Source organism: Aotus nancymaae, unplaced genomic scaffold, assembly GCF_030222135.1.
Source record: "Aotus nancymaae isolate 86718 unplaced genomic scaffold, 86718_ANA_hifiasm-v0.15.2.pri h1tg000040l, whole genome shotgun sequence".
Taxonomy (NCBI): domain Eukaryota; kingdom Metazoa; phylum Chordata; class Mammalia; order Primates; family Aotidae; genus Aotus; species Aotus nancymaae.
The window spans coordinates 126,743,940-126,767,205 of record NW_026988454.1 but is presented as its reverse complement, the minus strand read 5'-3'; the positions used below and the strand labels follow the sequence as shown (position 1 = coordinate 126,767,205).

At 38.2% G+C, this 23,266-nt stretch overlaps 1 protein-coding gene across 2 annotated transcripts in view; it reads right to left on the bottom strand.

Moving 5' to 3' along the window:
- FKBP5 (FKBP prolyl isomerase 5) overlaps positions 1-22,258 on the bottom strand; it is an 89,059-nt gene extending 66,801 nt beyond the window's left edge. Inside the window, exons 1-3 of one of the 2 annotated variants that reach the window (XM_012461601.2) lie at positions 19,730-22,258; positions 6,578-6,701; positions 1,101-1,245 (exon numbers count right to left, since the gene is read on the bottom strand). In XM_012461601.2, the coding sequence (XP_012317024.1) occupies positions 1,101-1,245; positions 6,578-6,682 (250 nt within the window). In that variant the 5' untranslated portion in view covers positions 6,683-6,701; positions 19,730-22,258. 2 annotated transcript variants of the gene reach the window in all.
- Between the last annotated feature and the right edge of the window lie 1,008 nt (positions 22,259-23,266).

The window sequence follows — 23,266 nt, the reverse complement described above, 5'->3', positions numbered from 1 at the left end:
GTAGGAGCCCTTTAATAACCTTTTAGATAATTGTGAATATAACTATCTGATACTACATCAAAACTGTACAAGTTGTAAGTTTCATAAAAGTCAATTACAATGTGGAAACTGAAAGTATACCAATGAACTTTTCACACTGTTACATTAAAATCTGTTGGTCTAACTTTGAACGAATTGTTTATTCACACATGATCTTATAACATCTTGCATTGGTCACTGAGAAAATATTGGTTCTTAGTTATAAAGATCTTCCAATCATTGTATAAGATTTAAAACCACATTCATTAATACCCACTGACCTCATCAGAAAAGCCTTCGGAAGCTGTCAAGCTCACAGTGGCAGATAGGAGTTCTCCTAAACTATAATTTTTACTTGAAAACTTAATGGCAAAAGACATTGTCATTTGTTTTTCCTTGAAGTGACAGACTTACTCCATTCATTCTCAGAAAAACACCTGCCAAATACTGAATCAAGTCTGCATAATCACAGTCTGCCCTTTCAAGTAAAAATGGTGTTTCATGAAATAAATGTAGTTAGTTCAGATCTCAACTAAAACAAGAGCACAAGTAGTTATCCTTGAGACAACCATCATACTTCGGGGTACAGAAGTGCTCTATATGTGTTTCCCTTTCTGTCACAGAATATCAAAGTGATGTGAAACTTGAGGACTGGGTTTTAATAAAACTAATAATTTTTACTGCTTTATCAGGACATTCTTACGTGAAACTAGCTTTTTCCTTTATGTAAATAGTGAATGAGTGGCAGTGGAAAATACCATGACTACTGGAACAGCTGGTTACCACTGCCTTGATTTGTGTTAAGGAACCAGCAGTTTTTTTACCACTGAAGCTTTTGTACCATCAGTGCAAATGTCAGTTCAGTAAAAAGACAAATAATATCTTAGTATTGTGATGAAAGCAAATGACATTTGGGACACCCTAAAAGGATCTCAGGGAGCTCTGAGGATTCTCAGACCTTCTTTGAGTATTACTGCTCTAAAATATCTTTAACTTTTAGAAAGGATAGAATCAGCTGCTCCTATATATTATAAATAGTAATAAAGCTAAGTAAAACACAACTCAAAAAAATACCCTCTTACCTTTGCCAATACTAAAGACAAATGGTTCATTTCTATCATGACTGGAATCAAACTTCTTTCCATTTGACAATTTTCCGTTGTAATGGACATAAACTTTGTCTCCAATCATTGGTGTTTCCTCACCATGCCCCACTCTTTTGACAATCTAGAAAAGACAAACATTAAGAAAAAAACAGGTGAAATTTTTACCTGTAATCAGAGAATAAAAAGTTCACACAGTCCATCCCAAGACACTCAGGCAGATCTGCAAATATGCTATCATCCATTCTTTCTAACACCTTCCTTCATAGTCCTCACAGTAACTCTCATTGTTAGAAAACTGTCCTTTACCAACCTGTCTCTTATATCTACTTTTATTGCTAATCACATTATTTATTCCTTCAAAGAATTAACCAATAAATCCTGTTCATTGGTTTAATGCCCTATATTTTGGCACTAAATTCTCTCATAACACAGACTTGTGAGCTAGTCCATGTACACACTAATTTAGATCAGAAAGAATGGTAGACTTTTAAAAATATTCCAAAAGAAGCTTAAGCAAAGTTTCAAAGGTGTAACTGTATTTCCCTCCTTTGCTAAAAACATTAGCTTCTGACTAAATTCTGCTTGTTTACTTTCAGAAAGCCCAATTTCCTGGTAAAACAGGTTACATTTCCTATATTTGAAACACAGTCTATCTGTAAAAGACATGAGTATCATTGTACAGTTTGATATGATACTAAATAACTTGTTTTCTAGTATTTAGCTATCTTAAAATCCAGTGTATTTATTTTGTTCTTGGCTGAGCAAGCTGCTAATGTAGTTAGTCAGTTCTGGGAAAAGAAAAGCAAATACAGGTGTGTGGTAGTGTAATTTAGTGTGGTAGTGTAATTTAGTTTGTCAATCATCTATCCCAAATTAATCATTTTTAGTAGGTAACAGAGGATGGTAGCTAACATCTGATGAACATCTTTTTGGGAGAGGAGTTTGCTTTGAGTTTTATTTAAATAATTTGACCATTTGCTCCTAAATTCTTTTTTGACAAGTAAACCCTCCACCTAAAATAAACATCGCATAAATACTGTGAACTTAGATTCCATAGCTTTCTTAACTCAAAAGCCCCAACATCTTTATTTTATTTTTTGAGACAGGGTCTCACTCTTCCACCCAGGCTAGAGTGCATGCAGTGGTACAATCATAGCTTGCTGCAGACTCTGTCACCCAGGTTCAAGTGATCATCCCACCTCAACCTCCCAAGTAGCAGAGGCTACAGGCACATGCCACCAGGCATGGCTAATTTTTTTATTTTTAGTAGAGACGAGCTCTTGCTATGTTGCCCAGGCTGGTTTGGAACTCATGAGTTCAAGTGATCCTCCCGCCTCAGCCCCCTAAAGTGCTGGGATTACAGGTATGAGCTACTGCACCCAGCCTCAAACATTCTTTAAAGGCAAAGAAGCATTACTGCCCTTCTAGGACTTCAAAAGAAAAAAATAGTTTCAAAACATTAATCTAAAAGGTATCTTACAATAGTCTTCAAGTGCTCATGTTCATGAACTGGCTATGCTCAACTGTCAGCCTATGTGGAATGACTCTGCACTTCCAGGACTATAAACAATAACTGGGCATTTGGGATGAATGGCTACCAGAAAGTCAGAGAGTCATCCACACCAGCAAGTGATACTATGGTATCACTTCAGGCTTCCCTAGCAAGATGAACTTGTGCCTAAATCTAGAGTTGCCTTAAGGACATAATCTAGGTTCTATTCCTCTTTAAAATATAGATCCAACTTTTGTCTTCCTCAGATAGTTACTGAATTTCCAAACCAGCACTGGTTCTTTTTTTTAAAATATGTAATAGTTAATAAGATAGATTACTATAGGACAGGCACTATGCTAAGTGCTTCACCTAATCCTAGTAACTCTGTGAGATTGATGGCATTATTATTCTAATTTTACAAACAGGAACTTAATCACAGAGAGGTTAACTAAATTGCTCTAGCTCGGCACAGTTACTAGACCTATTTAAATATTAACCAAAAGATTCATGGTGAAATCCGAGGCTCTAGACAATGATAAACGATATAATTTGAAGGGCTTCAAATCTCAAACGTTTCTTAAGAAGCCTAAAAACCTTGCAATTAGATTTATTCCCTAGAACAAAACAGGGTCTGAAGCAAGTTGGGGATTATGTTCCCTGGGCGTGGGCACTCTGAAAAGATGAAAGAGGAAGTTGAAGTTGTAAACAGAGGCAGGGAGATGCTGAGGACAGCCGGCAGAGCCTTCACTGTCTCTAGAAGCTTCCTGGAATTTAGGAGGAGTAACTATAACTACAAGGTTGAGAGGCCCTCTAAAAGAAGACAATAGGATGTAAATCTATGGCATAGAACACTTATTCTATAGCTACAATTCTCCAAAAGTTGACTTGGCACATAGCAAGCTAATAGCAATTCACATATATTCAGAAGAGATCCTGGCACAGAAGAAAGGCTTTCATATAAGCAAGGTTAGACAAACAAAAATTCTTATTTGCTACTGCTGGCATAAGAATATTAAAACTCAGCATCCTGGTAATATTTAGAATGCATCAGATAAGCTTTTCAGGAAAAATAAAATTTAACTATACAAAACTTTTATGTGTTAACAATGGTGTAGGAGAAATAACTTAATGTAACTAAAGCCACTTAACCTTTCTCAGATTCAGTTTATCTACTTATAAGATGGAAGAATCAACAGATGCTCTGATTGTCTCACCACATTGTTGTAAGAAACAAAAAAAATTCACATGAAAACGATTATAGGGTGAAGAAATACATACAATCATGCATTGCTTAAGGACAGGGATACGTTCTGAAAAATGTGTCCTAAGGTGATTTCATCCTTGTGTGAACATCACAGAGTGTACTTACACAAACCTAGATGGCCCGGCCTACTTACTACACCCCAGGTTAGGTGGTTTGGCCTAATGCTCCAAGGTTACAAACCTGTACATTTTGTTACTGCACTGAATACTGTAGGCAACTGTAAAACAGTGGTATTTGTGTATCTAAACATAACATAGAAAAAGGTAAAGTAAAAAAAGGTGTAAAAGAAAAATATTGTATACCTGTACAGAACACTTACTATGAATGGAACTTGCAGGACTGGAAGTTGTTCTGGATGAGTCAGCAAGAAAGTAGTGAGTGAATGTGAAGGCCTAGGATATTACTATATACTCCTGTAGACTTTATAAACACTGGACACCTAGACTATACTAAATTTATTTTAAACTTTTTTTCCTTTAATAATAAATCAATCAACTTATTGTAACTTTTTTTTTTTTTTTTTTTTTTTTGAGACAGAGTTTCACTTTTGTTGACCAGGCTGGAGTGTAATGGCATGATCTCAGGTCACTGAAACTTCTGCCTCCTGGGTTCAAGCAATTCTCCTGTCTCAGCCTCCCAAGTAGCTGGAATTACAGGCACCCACCAACACGCCTGGCTAATTTTTTGTATTTTTAGTAGAGATGGGGTTTCGCCATATTGGCCAGGCAGGTCTCGAACTCCTGATCTCAGATGATCCACCTGCCTTGGCCGCCCAAAGTACTAGGATTACAGCCGTGATCCACCATATCCGGCCAACATTTTTACTTTGTAAACTTTGTAATTTTTTTTAGCTTTAATGCCCTATATTTTGACACTAAATTCTCTCATAACACAGACTTGTGAGCTAGTCCATGTACACACTAATTTAGATCAGAAAGAATGGTAGACTTTTAAAAATATTCCAAAGAATACACTTAGAATACAAACAGATTCTAAGCTGTATAAAAATATTTTCTTTCTTTATATCCTTATTCTGTAAGTGTTTTTCTATTTTTAAATTTTTTTTATTCTTTTACTTTTTAAACTTTTTTTTGTTTAAAACTAAGACAAACACATACATTAGCCTAGGCCTACAGAGGGTCAGGATCATCAATATTACTGTCTTTCACCTCCACATCTTGTCCCACAGGAAGGTCTTCAGGGGCAATAACACACATGGAGCTGCTGTCTCCTATGATAACATTGCTTTATTCTTGAATACCTCCTGAAGAACCTGCCCAAGGCTGTTTTTTATTTGTTCGTTTGTTTGTTTTTGAGACAGGATCTCACTCTGTTATCCAGGCTAGAATGCAGTGGTATGATCATAGTTCACTGCAGCTTGGAACTCCCAGGCTTACATGATCCTCTTGCCTCAGTCTCCTAAGCAGTAGACACTACAAGTACATGCCGCTATGCCTGGCTAATTAAAAAAAATTTTTTTTCTGCAGATAGGGGTCTTACTATGTTGCCCAGGCTGGTCTTAAACTTCTGGCCTCAAGTGATCCTCTTGCCTTGGCCACCCAGGATACTGGGATTACAGACATGAGCCCCTGCACTCAGCCAAGGGTGTTTTACAGTTAACTTTCTAAAAAGTAAGTAGAAGCATACTCTAAAATAATGTTAGAAAGTATAGTAAGTATACAAACCAGTAATATAAACATTATATACATAACTGTATGTGACTGCAGTGCAGTAGGTTTGTCTACACCCACATCACCACGAACACATGATTAATACACTGTACTACCATGTTACAATCACTATGACACCACTAGGCCATGGGAACTTTACAGCCCCATTATAATCTTATGGGACCACTGCTGAAGGTACAGTCTGTCATCGACTGAAATGTCATTATGTGGTGAATGATTGTATAGTGTTTAATGGTAAGAACGCTAGTTCAAAAGTAAGATATATTCTTTGAGGAAATCTTAATAGATATCTTCACTGTATACAGGAACACTGTATGTAAAAATAAACCCCTTTGAACTTTTCAAGTTAGCTTTTCTTTCCTTAAAAAGTCTTTAAAATTGTCATTAGCTAGCTTTAGTGTACTAAAATGATACATTAAAATAGTAACCCATTTGTATACTCAGAATAGGGAAACATAGCCCTTTAGAATGAGATATAACTTGGACCTGAACCCCAGGTAAATCTGCATTTACTAAGATACATGATGTTGGGCAAGTTAATTTACCTAGCTCAATCTCAATTTAAACATCTATAATCTGGGATTAAAAACTAAAATCTCTAGCTGGGTGCAGTGGCTCGTGCCTATCATCCCAGCTACTCAGAAGACTGAGGTGGGAGGATCGTTTGAGGCCAGGATTTCAAGACTAGCCTGAGCAACATAATGAAACCCCCTCTCTCAAAAATTTAATTAATTGATTAAAAAATAAAGTCACAGCTACTCAGGAAGCTGAGGTGGGAAGATCACTTGAACCAGGAGTTAAAGACCAGTCTGGCCAACATAACAAGACTCCAAATCTTCAAAAAAAATCTTGGAGTTATGAAGACAAAATGAGAATCTAGCTATAGTGTTTAGCACTTAGTAACCCTCAATAAACACTGTCCACTCCAGACCCCTCAGAAAGATGTTATAAACAATCTTTCCAGATAGTAGATTTCCTTGTATGTCATTCAGCTTTGTGGCCTCACCTTTAATACACCTCTGTCTTTTTTGGAGGTAACATCCTCTCCCTGCTCAGCAACAGTGGCTGTGGGGTTTTCTCGACTGTTCTTGGCACCTTCATCAGTAGTCATTGTCTTTTAAGTAGAGAACCTGCTAAGAAGAAAAATATTTTAGTTAGGAAACATATCACTTCTTTATGAATCTTTAATTCCCCTGGGAACTGAGCTCTACCCAACCTAAGATTTATTTAGGGCCAGCAAGCTTAGATACTGAAAACAAAAACAAAGGCATTTACTATGAGTATGTATTGATGTCATCGAGCACGTAAACAAAACATCATCCAATTCTTCAATTTCCCATTTAGCTCTGGTCTCAAAACAGAGAACCGTACAAGTCAGGTTTGGTAGTGATTACATTCCTTAACATAACATGGTGAGCAGTCCCTTCACAACTTTGAAAACATCCTCTTCCTATAGCCATATTCTTGACAGAGGATTAAGACCTTATCAGTTCTTAATAAAAGAAGTGACAAGGTATCAATCATAGTGAGAAACAGAACAGGCTTTAGAATCTGAGAGACCCAAGTCTGAGTCCTAGGTCCAGCTCTTGACATTTCCAATTTCCTTAATTTCATTGAGCCTTCATTTCTCATCTGCAAAATGGACACAGTACACGATTCATAGGGTTACAGTGAGGCAGCAGTGAGATAACACTCCTTAAGACATCAGCACAGATTGGTAACTTAAACGTGTTTAAGCATTATTTATGATCATGATTGGGCCTTCTGTAGGGTCATTTTTCATCTCCTGCTCAAAATACCTACGGAATGAGGTTCTTCCATACGGCATTCAAGGCCCTTCACAATCTGGCCCTAATCTATCCTTCAGTTCTAGCTGCCGTTATTTTCTTTTACTTTCTTTCAAGCAGCTCATGCTGTAGCTAAACTAGGCCAATTCCGCTTCTACAACATGCCCAGTGCTTTCCCATAGTCATTCTATCTTCACTCCCTTTCTTGTTTCCAAAACATCTACCTCCCTCAAATGCTACTTCTGGGCTGGGCACTGTGCTCACGCCTGTAATCCCAGCTTTTAGGGAGGCAGAGGTGGGAGGATAGCTTGAGCCCAGAAGTTCAAGACGTGCCTGGGCAATATAGCGAGACCCCATTCTCCACACGAAAAAGGAAAAAGATAAACAAACAAACAAAAAAAAAAGCGTAACTCCCCTCAAATGCTACTTCTGTCACACCAATCTTGACCCTCTATTTGTAGGTCATTTTGCCCTTTTATGTACTTCCTCAGCTTTCCTTTCAATTCGTTGTCTATAAGAGATTTATAAGACTACACGCCTGTTAAGTTTAAAAGATCCTTCAGAGCAAGGTCTATGCTTTGTTCATATTTAAACTCACTAGAATGCCTCTACCTTTTAGAATGGTAAGACAGAAAGTGCAAGGAAATTGTCTTGGAATCTAGCGGGGGGAGGGGGGTCTTCCTCTGCTCCTTACAAGCTGTTTGATGTGGAGCTACTTTAACTTCTCTGAGACCTTCTTTCTTGCCTATGTGATTAGAATAAAAATACCTGTTTTCACAAATAATCTTCTTGATGAACTGGTATAATGTATATGTTTAAGGTATACTATTCAAATGTTAGCTCTTACTGTTATTGTTGGTCACCTGACAGAGGCTTTTTCATGCAAGGCAAGCCAATGTAACAGGCTAATCACAGGCTAAACAAAACACACCCAGCCACTGCCATGATGAATTCCACAGTGCTCCCTGCTTGGGCAGGGAATATCAAAAAGGAACCAATCCTACAGCTATTCCACATTAGGCTAAAAACAAACTTAAGGCCCCCTAAAATCATCTCCTGAGCATTTTTGTCTACAGAGTCAAAGAGTCTTTCTGCACTTGTGGAAAATATCTTATTGATTCAACTATAATTAGACAACTAAAACATATATTGTAGTGTTTTAACTCATTTCCAAATGACCACCATTGACTTCAGTTCAACAAAGACACAAATACAACTGTTGTGCCCCAAAATCTTCAAAGAGAACAGCAAAAACCAGGGGCTAAGTCCTTCTGCTTTAGTTTCTAGTACAGTTTATACCAAACATAAAAAATTCAAATGTTTGGCTCTGGATAAGTGAAAGGCCAGAACAAATCATTCTCAAACAAACAACGAAATTTAAGTACCTAGCTTTACATAAGGCTGGCTAGATAATCAGGAAAATCAGATGAACGGGATTGGTTCCCAGCTTCTAGAAACCTACTACTTGTAACACACTTCTGTGATGCACAGAAACTTGTAAAAGGCATCTCAATAACACAGGGAAAAGATCTTTTAAATATTTGGAGCGTCCTGGACTGGATGCCTGGGAAAATATATGCCCACAAAAAAATTTCCTGGGGCTTCACAGAGATACTGACATCCATCAATAGATCCCTGGTTAAACTGAGTTTTAAAGCATTGAACAAATTAAAACCACTAGGTGAGCAGTTACAGGAAAAGTACCCCACAGATTACTTATTATTAAAAAAGAAAAAGGACCTTTCAAATAAAATGATTACCACTTTAAGAAGTGATCTGCTCGAGACCATCCTGGTCAACATTGTGAAACCCCGTCTCTATTAATACAAAAAAATTAGCTGGGCACGGTGGCGCGTGCCTGTAATCCCAGCTACTCAGGGGGCTGAGGCAGGAGAATTGCCTGAACCCAGGAGGCGGAGGTTGCGGTGAGCCGAGATCGCGCCATTGCATTCCAGCCTGGGTAACAAGAGCGAGACTCCGTCTCAAAAAAAAAAAAAAAAAAAAAAGAAGTGATCTGCATCATAACCAAACTCTGCATCATTAATAATGAAAAAAACTGCTATTACTGTGTCTCCTAATGTGATGTAGTAATGTGATATAGATGTGCTATCACCTTTCACTTTTTTTTTTTTTGAGACGTAGTCTCTCTCTGTCGCCCAGGCTGGAGTGCAGTGGTGCAATCTCGGCTCACTGCAACCTCTGCCTCCTCGGTTCAAGCAATTCTTCTGCCTCAGCCTCCCAAGTAGTTGGGATTACAGGCACACACCACCATGCCTGCCTTATTTTTTTGTATTTTTTTAGTAGAGACAGGGTTTCACCATATTGGCCAGGCTGGTCTTGAACTCCTGACCTCGTGATCCACGCGCCTCGGCCTCCCAAAGTGCTGAGATTACAGGTATGAACCACTGCACCCGGCCTGTGCTATCACCTATGTGGTATTCCTATAAAAATGTTTAACCAGAAACTAATCAAGAAGAAAAGACAAAAACAGATTGTGGAGCATTCTACAAGACCATTGGCCTAGACTCCTAAAAAATGTTAATGACATAAAGAACCAAAAAGGTGGCATGTGCCTCTAGTCCCAACTACTCAGGAGACTGAGGTGGAAGGACTATTCATTGAGCTCAGGAGTTTGAGGCTGTAGTGAACTGTGATCATGCTACAGTACTCCAGCCTGGGCAGAAGAGCAAGACCCCATCTCTTAGAAGAGAAAGAGAGAGAGGGAGGTCTGTTCCAGATTAAAGGAGATTATAGAGATATGACAACCAAGTGTAATCAGTGATCCTTGGCTGGATCCTGGGTTAGGGGACAAAACATTATAAAAACTTGGAAAAGCAGGCAGGGTGAAGTGGCTCATGCCTGTAATCCCAGCACTTTGGGAGGCTAAGGCAGGGGGATCACAAGATCAGGAGTTCAAGATCAGCCTGGCCAACATGGTGAAACCCTGCCTCTACTAAAAATACAAAAATTAGCCGGGCATGATGGTGGGTGCTTGTAATCCCAGCTACTAGGGAGGCTGGGGCAGGAGAATCACTTGAAACCAGAAGGTGGAGGCTGCAGTGAGCTGAGATCGTGCTACTGCACTCCAGCCTGGGCAAAAGAGCAAAACTCCGTCCAAAAAAAAAAAAAAGCTTGGAAAAGCAGACTGTATATTATCTTATTATTACTATGTTAGCCTTCTGGAGTGTCATATAGTATTATGGTTTTATGTAAGGTGATATCATTGTTCGTAGGAGACAAATGCTGTAGTATTTAGTGGTGAGGTGTCATAATATCTCCCACTTGCTTTCAAATCATTGAGAGTGCTACAGAGAGCACACATGCCCAATGTCAAAAAAAAATTTAAAACAAAGTATTGAGCAAACATAACTACAACACATCCAAAGACAGTGCTTTCTTCTGAATGTTCTTCATTTGGAGTTCAGCTAAATTTTTATTTTTATTTTATTTTTTGAGACGGAGTCTCACTCTGTCACCCAGGCTGGAGTGCAGTGGTGCGACCTCGGCTCACTGCAACCTCCGCCTCCCGGGTTCAAGCAATTCTCTGCCTCAGCCTCCCAAGTAGCTGGGATTACAGGCACCCGCCATCACACCTGGCAAATTTTTTTTTGTATTTTCAGTAGAGACAGGGGTTTCACCCTCTTGGCTAGGCTGGTCTTGAACTCCTAACCTCGTGATCCACCTGCCTCAGCCTCCCAAAGTGCTAGGATTACAGGCATGAGCCACCGCACCCAGCCTCAGCTAAATTTTTAAATGAAAATACTGTCAATGAACAAATGTTTTCAGGCTGGGCACAGTGGCTCATGCCTATAATATCAGCACTTTGGGAGGCTGAGGCAGGTGGGATCACTTGACGCCAGGAATTTGAGACCAGCCTGGCCAACATGATGAAACCCGTCTCTATCAAAAATACAAAAATTAGCCGGGCTTGGTGGCGCGTGCCTGTAATCTCAGCTACTCGGGTGGCTGAGGCGAGAGAACTGCTTAAACCCAGGAGGCAGAAGTTGCAGTGAGCCGAGGTCATGCCACTGCACTCTAGTCTGAGCAACAGAGCAAGACTCTGTCTCAAAAAAAAGAGAAAACAAACAAATGAACAAAAAAACATTTTATTTTGGTTCTAACCTTGCTATTTTGGAAACAATGGCTTGCTTAAATTCAAGTAAATAGGCAACTTGTATAAACTGATTTAGTAGCTTTCTAAATCCCATTTGATAAAGGAATTAGCTCTTCATTTTTTGGCTCCAACACTTCAAGGGATGCAAGTAATTTTAGTAATCTCAGAGGATGACTCTTGTCAGTAGTACTAAGTCCATATAAAGAGAAGTACGATGAATAATTAAAACACAAAGATAAAAATAACAAGAAAACAAACTTTTGAACTTTCAAAAGCAGATAAATCTGGAAGAATAAAGAAATATACTGAATTTTCAAACTATTTCCCTTAATTCTAGTTAACCATTAGGAGTATAGGTTTTTTGGAAGCTAACAAAACAAATAAAACTTTTGCCTTGATTGAATGTTACATGAAAAAGAGTAAGAACAGACAATTCCTAAAAATCTTAACGACACAATGAGACAGTTTCACTGTTTTTATAAGACAGACTTTTCTTCTTTCCCTCACTCTAGGTTTATTCTGGATTTAAAATCACTATGTAGCTATGGATATTATTCTATGATAAAGCTTACTGTGCTGCACTGTCCAAAGGTGGAAAATTGCTACCTAGTACATTAGAAAGGGAACACACAGTACATTCTGTTATGGACATGGCAGATAAGCATATACTTTCCAAAGTGCTAGTCAGCAAATACCTGAGACAATAACAGAAAAATGAGAATACACTTAATATTTCATCAACAGTATACTAAAAACTTCAGTTAACATAACTATCCGGTTCACCAAATGATAAGTCATTTTAAAGCTATATCCACCAATTCCTCATGTATATTATGTAAATTACTGTGTTGTTCTCTTTCTTAAAATATCAGTATCTTACCTCAGATTATGCTACTAACAGGAGAGTTTTCAGAAAGATATTTCTTTGGTGAATTTCTTTTTCTTCTTAGTACAAATAATTACCGAAGAAAACAAAGCTAACAGACCACATTTGCCCTGACTCTGAGTGCTGAATTGGATAAATTACTGTTTTTAAGTAGGCAGAAATCAAAAGATTATATTAAAACAAAACAAAAAAAACTAGAAAATATTAGACTATCCAAATTGCTATTATATAATAAAAGATGAACCTGAATATAGTATTATTCTCCTTAATATAATTTTATCCTATTTGGCCTCAAAAAGGTTGAACAAGGACAAAGTCATTAACTTCTTCTCCCCAGGAAGATGCTGGGATGACAAGAAAAAGTTTTTAAAATTTGCAAAACTCTGAGATGGAAAACAGGAAAAGGTGTTCATAACTGAACCAGAACTTTGAGGGACTTTCTGAACACCACACAGCAGATGAGGTCAAATGGAAGGAGAGAGCAAAAAAGAACAAGCTGCCTCCCAAACACCAACTGCTCTTCCCAGGGGAGCCTGGAGAAGCTCTAGGCCTGGGGTCAGTAGAGAAAGCAGGAGTAAGCCAGGGGAATGCACTGGAGAGTGGCATCTGGGGGAAAAAGCAGAACCTGTGTTTGGATCACTTAGGCCAGGTAGGTTTCTTTCCCTTCAGAGGGCACACTGTGGCTCCCATCTTTTCTTCTCTGGAAGACATAATAATCTTTATTCTTGGAGTTCAGACCCATCACAAGGATATGTCAAGGTACTTGTCTTTCTTCCTGAATTCCTGCAGGGGTCTTGATATTCTGGCCCTTAACTGCTGAAGACAAGTCTTGGGGGATCTCCAGAAAAATTTTCTAGCATTATTTCTTCTCCTTTGATGACTCTGTCCTCTATCTCTAGACGTATTATTAGATAGACTTTGGACATTTTGGTTTTATCCTTCAGGTTTCTTAAACATTTTTCTAAACCTGGGCTAAACAACACAATCACCTGAGGAGCTTTAAAAAAAAGCTACTGATGCCTGGACTCCACCCCAGAGTCTGGATTTAATTGGTCTGTGATGGGGTGAGGGTAACTGTGTTTTTAAAAAGCACGTTAGATGATCCTAATGTGCAGCCAGGTATAGTTGAGAACCACTGGATATTTCTCTCATTTTCCATCTTTGTCCCTTTGCTTTATATCCTAAGAGACATTCTTTGATGGAATTTTCATTCATTCATTCATTCATTCATTCATTCATTGTCTCTTAAGAGAGAGGGTCTTGCTCTGTTGCCCAGGCTGGAGTATAGCGGTACCATCATCGTTCACTGAAGTCTTGAATTCCTGGGCTCAAGCAATCCTTCCCCTTAGCCTCCTGAGTAGTTTAGGATTACTCAGTAGTTCACACCCATTGTTTTAAAAAAATTTTTTTTTTTGGTAGAGACAAGGTCTCGCTATGTTGCCGAGGCTGATCTCAAAGTGATCTTGGGCTCAGGTGATCCTTCTTCTTCGTCCTTTTAAAGAGATGGGATTAAGAGTGAGCCACCACGCCTGGCCTGATGGTATTTTTACATCGCCATTTGGTCATCAGCTATGTTCAATACATCATTTAGTGTATTCAAGGGATTTTTAAAAGAATTTAGTGGCCAGGCGTGATGGCTCAAATCTGTACTTCTAGCACTTTGGGCGGCTGAGGTGGCCAGATCACTTGAGGTCAGGAGTTCGAGACCAGCCTGCCCAATGTGGCGAAACCCCATCTCTACTGAAAATATAAAAATTAGCTGGGCATGGTGGCGGCCGCCAGTAATCCCAGCTACTCAGGAGACTAAGATAGGAGAACCGCTTGAACCCAAGAGGTGGAGGTTGCAGTGAGCCGAGATTGCACCACTGCACTCCAGTCTGGGGGACAAGAGGGAAACTCTGTCTCAAAAAAAAAAAAAAAAAAGAAAGAAAGAAAGAAAAAGAAAAACAATTCAGTAGGCCCAGCACAGTGGCTCATACCTGTAACCTCAGCACTTTGGGAGGCTGAGGTGGGCAGATCACCTGAGATCAGGAGTTCGAGACCAGCCTAGCTAGCATGGTGAAACCCCATCTCTACTAAAAACACAAAAAATTAGCCAGGCATGGTGGTGGGCACCTGTAATCCCAGCTACTTCGGAGACTGAAGCAGGGAATCTCTTGAACCTGGGAGGTGGAGGTTGCAGTGAGCAGAGATTGCACCACTACATTCTAGTCTGGGCGACAGGGTGACACTCTGTCTCAAAAAAAAAAAAAAAAAGAAAAAAAAGAAATTTAGTAATAATGTTATTCATTTTTACATATTCTTATCTGATTTCTCATTTTTTTAGCACTTAGTCTTTATTTTGTAGATGCAATTACCTCTGAAATCTTTCTGAGGGTACTGAGAATAAAATGGAGCACTTCTTATAAGTGAGTATTTGGCTAAAATATTTTTTTTTAAAGGAAAAAAATGCCTCAAGCTTCTGGGAGGTGGCATTTTGTGTATCCTCTAGTATCTCCCAAGAACACTAGGCAGTGGGGATTCTCCGAAGTTTGAGACAGTAAGAAGTCAAAATAAGAGAAAGGCAGCATATTATGAACATGAAAGTTAAAAGTAGAAGAGAGATGTATAGAGAGGCAAAAGTAATAGGTGAGAAATTTGATACTTATATTAGGGTTATAAAAAGGGGAAAGGTGAAATTATTTGGTGAAAGAGAAGTGGAGAGCAAAGGCTTGAGAAGAACCAGATAGGCTTAAATGCATAGGGAAAAGAATCTAGGGGAGACGAAAAGTAATGATGCAAGAATAGGAAGAACAAAGGGACAGATCTGTTCATCAACTAAACACAGATCACTTAGTTCCAGCTAAATTTTAACTGTATGGCTAAATAAAAGTATTTCAAAGTTTCTCCTCAAGAGGATGGTAATGGGAATATTTAAGTAAAATTTGGCAAATGCATACTATAAAAATACACAGTTTTTGAAAAGGATGAGATAAATACAGTAGAGAATCATTTAGCTAAGAGTCTAAACAAAAACATCCAAACAACTGAATTGGGAAAATATTTTGTAAATGTTCATCCATTAAAAAAAATGTCACTCCCAGTGGCTCACACCTGTAATCCCAGCACTTTCGGAGGTCAAGGCTGGAGCCCAGAAGTTTGAGACCAGCTTGTACAACACAGTGAGACCCGATCTCTGCTAAAAATAAAAACTTAACCAGGTGTGGTGGCGCATGCCTGTGGTCCCAGCTACTGGAGAGGCTGAGGCAGGGCAGGAGTATCATGCCATGATCATACCACTGAACTCCAGCCTGGGCAACAGAGCAAGATACTATCTCAAAAAAAAAAAAAAAAAAAGTAAAAAGGAATAGCATTGTAGTAAATGAAGTGTACTGTTACGGTGCATAGTGCCCGGTGATGATTTGGTTCTCTGGACCATTAAAAAAAAGAAAAAGTCAGTTGATGATACCACAATAAGCTAATACATGTAATACAAACAGTGCAATTTATTATTATTTTTTTTTTACCAAACTGCTAAAACAGTGTTACCTCTGAAGAATGAGATATGGGAGAAGAAGAAGGAATTTTCACTTCTTAGATTTTATTTTTATATTATTTAAATAGTTTAACATTAAACGTATTATTTTCATGATCTTTTTAAACTTAGGGAAATAAGATGAAACATTTTACGGTTCCACTCATCAGGACTTTTTATTCTTTCCCTTCAATTTAATTCAAACATTCTGGAGTGCTTTTTATAGAGAGCAAGAGAACTCTGGCTGGGGCATGTTGAGCAAGGGGTGCTTGTGAGATATCCGGAAGGTTATCAGACACAGGGCCTGAGCTCAGGAGACAGTGTGGGTGACAGTTATATATTGGGGAGTCATCAGATTCTACACAGTCATTAAGATAACAGTATTGTTGCAATTATGTACTACGAAGCAAATAAAACCATGGCTCTCAAACTTTTAATGTCCAAGTCTCACTTTGATTAGGTTTTAGCATTCCTAATTGGAAAATCCAAACTCCAGGATGCTCCAAACTCTTAAACTTTCTGAATTCTAACATGATGCCGTAAGTAGAAAACTCTACACCTAATACTTCTGCTTTCTAATGGTTCAAGGTCTACAAATTTTACTTCATGAACTAAATTATTAAAAATAACGTATAAAGTTACCTTCAAGCTGCATGTATGAGTACATACGAACATATATAAATTGCATGTTTACACCTGAGTTCCATCCTTAAGATACTGTATCTTATGTATACATGTATGTGTATGAAGTCAATCGACAATGTGACAATGGGCTAATACATGTGATATAAACAGTGTGGTTTATCATAGTTATTTGGAGCAACCAACCACAGTTCCTAATTGTTTGTAGATTTTAGTGGGTATAATCATTTTAGAGCACTGGATTACAATTATGTAAATATTATATATTACATGCCAAAATATGTTTTTCCCTTAGTGAAATACACAAATATTCCAAAATCTGAAAAAAATCCAAGATCCAAAACACTTCTGGTCCCAAGCATTTTGGATAAAGGATACTTGACGACCTACAGTACTTTTGGCAACATAATTGACTAGTTTTTTTTTTGTTGTTGTTGTTTTTCTGAAACAGAGTCTCGCTCTCTTGCCCAGGCTGGAGTGCAGTGGCACGATCTCAGCTCACTGCAACCTCTGCCTCCCAGGTCCCAGTTCAAGCAATTCTCCTACCTCAGCCTCCCAAGTAGCTGGGATTACAGGCACAAGCTACCATGCCCAGGTAATTTTTGTATTTTTTAGTAGAGATGGAGTTTCACCATGTTGGCCAGTCTGGTCTTGAACTCTTGACCTCGTGATCCACCCGCCCTGGCCTCCCAAAGTGCTGGGATTACAGGTATGAGCCACTGCGCCTGGCCTGAATAGTTTTTAAAACTCGACCAGCACTAAAGAAGTCAGTAAGACTACTATGATGGATTTTAAAAGATCTACAGCACTTAGAAAGCAGCTGAAGTTACTGTACTATTCCTCTCATTGTCTTTTAATACCATACCATTGTATAAATAAAACTATTTACTGCTCTTTTACACCTGAAGCAACCTGAATCCTTCTCTGGCACTTTCTTTCTTGACTCTACACCCTGCCTCTTTGTTGATTGTTGCTGTTGCTGAAGACTGAGTCTTGCTCATATTGCCCAGGCTGGAGTGCAGTGGCACAATCACAGCTCACTGCAACCTCCGCCTTCTGGGTTCAAGCAATTCTTCTGCCTCAGTCTCCCATATAGCTGGGACTACAGGCATGTGCCACCATGCCTGGTTAATTTTATGCATTACCTCTTACCTCTCATAAGCTGTATCCAGCTCCATACCAAGTCAAGAGACCCCTTAGCTCAAAGGTAAATCTGACAGGCCTCACTGTTAAAGTTATGGCAGCAGTTGGGTGCAGTGGCACGTGCCTGTACCTCCAGTAACTTGGGAGGTTGAGATGGGAAGACTGCTTGAGCCCAGGAACTGGAGTCTAGCCTGGGCAATATAGTGAAACCCTGAATCTTAAAAAAAAAGTAGTTGTGGGACAGGCTTGGTGGCTCACGACTGTAATCCCAGCACTTTGGGAGGCCAAGGTGGGTGTATCACTTGAGGCTGCCAGGTGTTCAAGACCAGCCTGGCCAACATAGTGAGATCCCCATCTCTAAAAGGAGACAGAAATTTAAAATCATAACAATAAATTAATTAAAAGCTGAAGGATAAGTAGGAGCCATTCACTTATTTATTCAACAAATATCTACTGAACACCTACTATGTGCCGGGCGCTGTTGTAGCACAGATACAACATTAAATAACAGAAAACGTTCTGTCTCCATGGAACTTATATATTGATAAGGGTAAAGACAGTAGGAATGAGCCCCTATTACTTGTCTAGGTTATTTTTATAGAAAAGTCAAATTTCTACCTGTGCCACAGTGGTAGAAATATTAATTTGAGGTGATTCACTAGGGCCAATGAGGTTGGTTCCAAGTCTCCTGATGATTTCTAAGAACAAACCAACAAGGTCACATATGACAGAAGTCTATAAACACTCTACATGTAGAGAATGTGTCCTATTCACTTCATACTCCCACTGCCTAGTATAAGTAAATAGTACAGAAGCAGTACTCAACAAATAATGAGATGAATCAATCATCATAAAGATGGGAAAATATCAGACACTATAAAGAATCAGTGCTGAAATACGATTACAAGCTGACTATATTCCTTCTCTAAATTTAATCTGAAAAATCTAATCTGGAGAATTACACTATACCTGAGTGTTCAATTATAGAAGTAAAAATAAAATTCCATTCTATCAGGAGTACTAATTAAGAACATCCAAGCATAATTAAAATCTATCTCTGAAGTGCATTATTAGAATGTCTGTGCATATACAACACATAGCAGATTTATCTTATTAATTAGATTAGTTTGGCTTAAATACGGACAGTCAAGAACAGAGGACCATATCTAGCTGCCAATATTTGAGTATACGTTAACTAGCAAATGGAGGAAGAGAGGTTTCAGAGAGTTGAGATGCAGAGAGAAAAAACCCAAGGCAAAAGTTTTTAATACTACATCCTCTTATAATACTATCTCATTAAAGCACTATTATATAAATTGTTTCCCAAAGTCTATTATATGCCAAAGAGAAAAACCATACAAGAGTAGAATTTGGGGTCTGTATAGAAAGAATAAAAAACCTTGGTCATATTAAATCCCCACCATAAAAATATGGAAGGAAGAAAGGATCAGTAAACTCAGATCTACTTTTTTCTTTTGAGACATGTTTTACTTTCGTTGCCCAGGCTGGAGTGCAATGGTACAATCTTGGCTCACCGTAACCTCCAGCCCACAGGTTCAAGCAATTCTCCTGCCTCAGCCGAGTAGCTGGGATTACAAGCATCTGCCACCATGGCTGGCTAACTTCATATTTTTAGTAGAAATGAGGTTTCTCTGTGTTCATCAGGCTGGTCTTGAACTCCCAACCTCAGGTGATCCACCCGCCTTGGGCTCAGATCCACTATTAACTAGCTGTGGAATCTTTGGCCCCTCACTCAGTTTCTACATCTATCCTTTCAGGGTGTTAGACTAGAATCATATCTAAGGTTTATTCCAACTCTATTATTTTGTATTTATTCATTAAAAAGTAATTCTAAATGTATGTTTTACTTTTGGGGAAAATGAAGTTTGCTATGTGGAAGGAAAAACAATTCCCAGGGAATAGAAAGGTATCTTAATAATACAGAGTTTACTTTCCATTGCAATCCTCTGGCAAAACATGACTTCTGAGCTTTACTTCCTTATATATGATATTAGTTTTCTACAGATGCCATAAGAAATTAACACAAACAGGCCAAGTGAAGTGGCTCATACCTGTAATCCCAGCACTTTCAAAGGCAGAGGCAGGTGGATCACTTGAAATCAGGAGTTCGAGACCAGCCTGGCCAACATAGTGAAACCCTGTCTCTACTAAAAATCCAAAAATTAGCCAAGCATTGTGGTGTGTGCCCGTAGTTCCAGCTACTCAGGAGGGTGAGGCAGGAAAATCACTTGAACCTGGGAGGTGGAGGTTGCATTGTGCTGAGATCATACTACTGTACTCCAGCCTGGGGAAACAGAGCAAGACTTCATCTCAAAAAAAAAAAAAAAAGAAAGAAATTAACACAAACTTAGCGGCTGAAATAATACCAATTTATATCTTATAGTTCTGGAGATCAGAAGTCCAGAATGGGTCTCACTGGGCTAAAATCAAGGTGTTGGCAGGGCTGCATTCCTTCTGGAGGCTCTAGGAGAGAACCCATCTCCTGGCTTTTTCCATATTCTAGAGGCTGCCCACATTTCTTGGCTGGTGACCCCCTTTCTCCATCTTCAATCAGCAATACTGCATTTCTCTGATCATTCCTCTGTAGTCATCTCTCTCTCTGACCATAGTTGGGAAAGTTTCTCCACTTTTAAGAATCCATGTGATTAAGTTCAGCCCACCTGGATAACCCAGGATAATCTCCCCAGTTCAAAGCCTTTACCTTTGTTCACATCTGCAAAGTCCTTTCTGCCCTACAAGGTAACATATTTACAAGTTCCATTTTTGAGGAGCAATTTATTCTCTCTACCATTAGTACCTAATCATCCAATCAAGATCAAAAGAATTTCTCTCAAGCCTGGAATTCCACTGACTTCCTCCATTTGGCACTTAGGGTGTCTCATAACATTCTTCCCTTTCTTTTTCTTTATCATTAAATATTTTAATTTAAAATATTGGATAACAATATTTTAATCTAAAATAAATTTTAACATTTTATGTCATTCTGAAAATTTATTCAGAAATTCAGAAAACAAAGTAAAACATCTGGTTTCTCAATTTTGTCATAAGTTAAAATTATAAGTAAATTTGCTATACACAATGCATGTGATACCTCAAATCCAATCACTGAAAAATTATTTTAAAAATTAGTCTCAGTCCCTTATGTGATTCTGAAATTTGAGCAGCATGCTATAAATGTTGAAGAACATACATGAGGTATTTTTTTAACAGATTTTGAGACATAACTAAGCTATGATAAATTACACACATTTAAAGTATACAATTCAATAAATTCTGACATATGTACACATATCCATGAAACCATCATGACAATTAAGATGATGAACATAACTATTACTCACAAACATTTTCTTGACAAGTCATCCATTTGTAGCTCAGGTCTCCAGGCAATCTGATCTGCTTTTTGAGTAGATTTTACAGAATTTCATAAATGTGTCATTTTTTCTGACTTCATTTCCTTACAAAAATTACATTGAGAATAAAATATGTTGTATGTATCAATGCCTCACTCCCTTTTATTGAATAGTATTCCATTGTATAAATATACCACAAATGACCCTGTTGATGCACATTTGAATATATTCAATTTTTGCCTATTACAAATAAAGCTGCCATGTATTTGAATACAAATCTTTATGTGTTCATATGTATTCATTCCTCTTGGATAAATGCCTAGGAGCAAAATGGCTGCATCACTTGGTAGTGTCTATTTTAAGTCCTTAGGAAAATGCCAGACTATTTTCCAAAGTGGTCGTACCATTTTACATTCCCAGAACAAGTATATAAGAGTTTCAGCTGCTTCACATCCTCATCAACACTTGTTACTGTCAGGCTTTTAAACTGAACACATTACAGTGGTATAATCTTATAAGTTTTACTCTGTATTTCACTAATGACTGATGATGTTGATCATCTTTTTTTAATGTGCTTATTTGCTGTTCATGTATCTTCTCTGACAAAACATCTGTTCAAACCTTTTGCCCACTTTTTACTAGATTGTTTATTTTATTATTATTGAGGGTTTTTTTTCCTTTCTTTTTTTTTTGGAGACAGAATCTCACTCTGACACCCAGGCTGGAGTGCAGTGGCACAATCTCATGAGTTCAAGCGATTCTCATGCCTTAGCCTCCTGAGTAGCTGAGGTCACAGGCCTGTGCCACCATGCCTGGCTGATTTTTTTATTTTTAGTACAGATGGGGTTTCACCACATTGGCCAGGCTGGTCTCAAACTCTTGGCCTCAAGTGATCTGCCCACCTAGGCCTCCCAAAGTGCTGGGATTATAGGCGTGAGCTACTGGGACTGGCCTTATTATTGAGTGTTGAGAGTTCCTTATATATTCTGAATACAAGTCTTTTATCAGATTATCTTCTACAAATACTTCCTCCCAGTCTGAGGCTTGTCCTTTTATTCCCTTAAACGTGGCTTTCAAAGAGATATTCTTAATATTAATGAAGTCCAATTTATCATTTTTTTCTTTTTTAAATCATGCTTTTGGTGTTATACCTAAGAAATCTTTATCAAGCCCAAAGTCATAACAATTTTCTTCCAGAGATTTTTTTTTTTTTTTTTTTTTTTTTTTTTTGAGATGGAGTTTCACTTGTTACCCAAGCTGGAGTGCAATGGCGCGATCTCGGCTCACCACAACCTCCGCCTCCTGGGTTCAGGCAATTCTCCTGCCTCAGCCTCCTGACTAGCTGGGATTACAGGCACGCGCCACCATGCCCAGCTAGTTTTTTTTTGTATTAGTAGAGACGGGGTTTCACCATGTTGACCAGGATGGTCTCGATCTCTTGACCTCGTGATCCACCCGCCTCGGCCTCCCAAAGTGCTGGGATTACAGGCTTGAGCCACCGCGCCCGGCCTTCTTCCAGAGATTTTATAAATTTGGGCTTTCCATTTAGGTCTATGATCAATTTTGAGTTAACTTTTATGTATCATGTAAGGTATAACTCAAGACTCACTTTTTTATATATGAGGACCAAATTGTTCCAAAACCTTTGTTTTTGAAACGACAATACTCTTTCTATTTCATTGTCTTGGCAGCTTCTTCAAAAATCAACTGACTATATGTTTTTTCTGGACTTTTCTATTCTGTTCCATGAATCTGTTTATCTTTACACCAGTTACCACAAATACTGTGTTTAATCACTGTAGCTGTTAAGTTTTGGAAATCGGTGTTAAATCCTCCATCTCTGTTATTCTTTGTCAAAATAGTTTAGGCAATTCTAGATCTTTGCATTTCCATATGAATTTTAAAACCAGTCATCACTTTCTATACTTTCCAAATCTTTGGGGAAAACTGATGTCAATATTGAATCTTCCAATCTTTGAACACAGTATCTGTTCATTTATTTAGGTTTTCTCTAATTTTTCTCAACAATGTTTTATAAGCTTGCAGTTAGAGAAAAGCTTGTATATTTTTTGTAAAATTCACCCTTATTTAGTATTTTTTTTACTGTCAATATTATTTTTAAATTCTAACACCTGATTGTTCATTTGTATACAGAAATACAACTGACTTTTCTATATTGATCTTGTATCCTGTAAATTTGTTAAGCATACTTAATTGCTCTAATACCATTTTTGT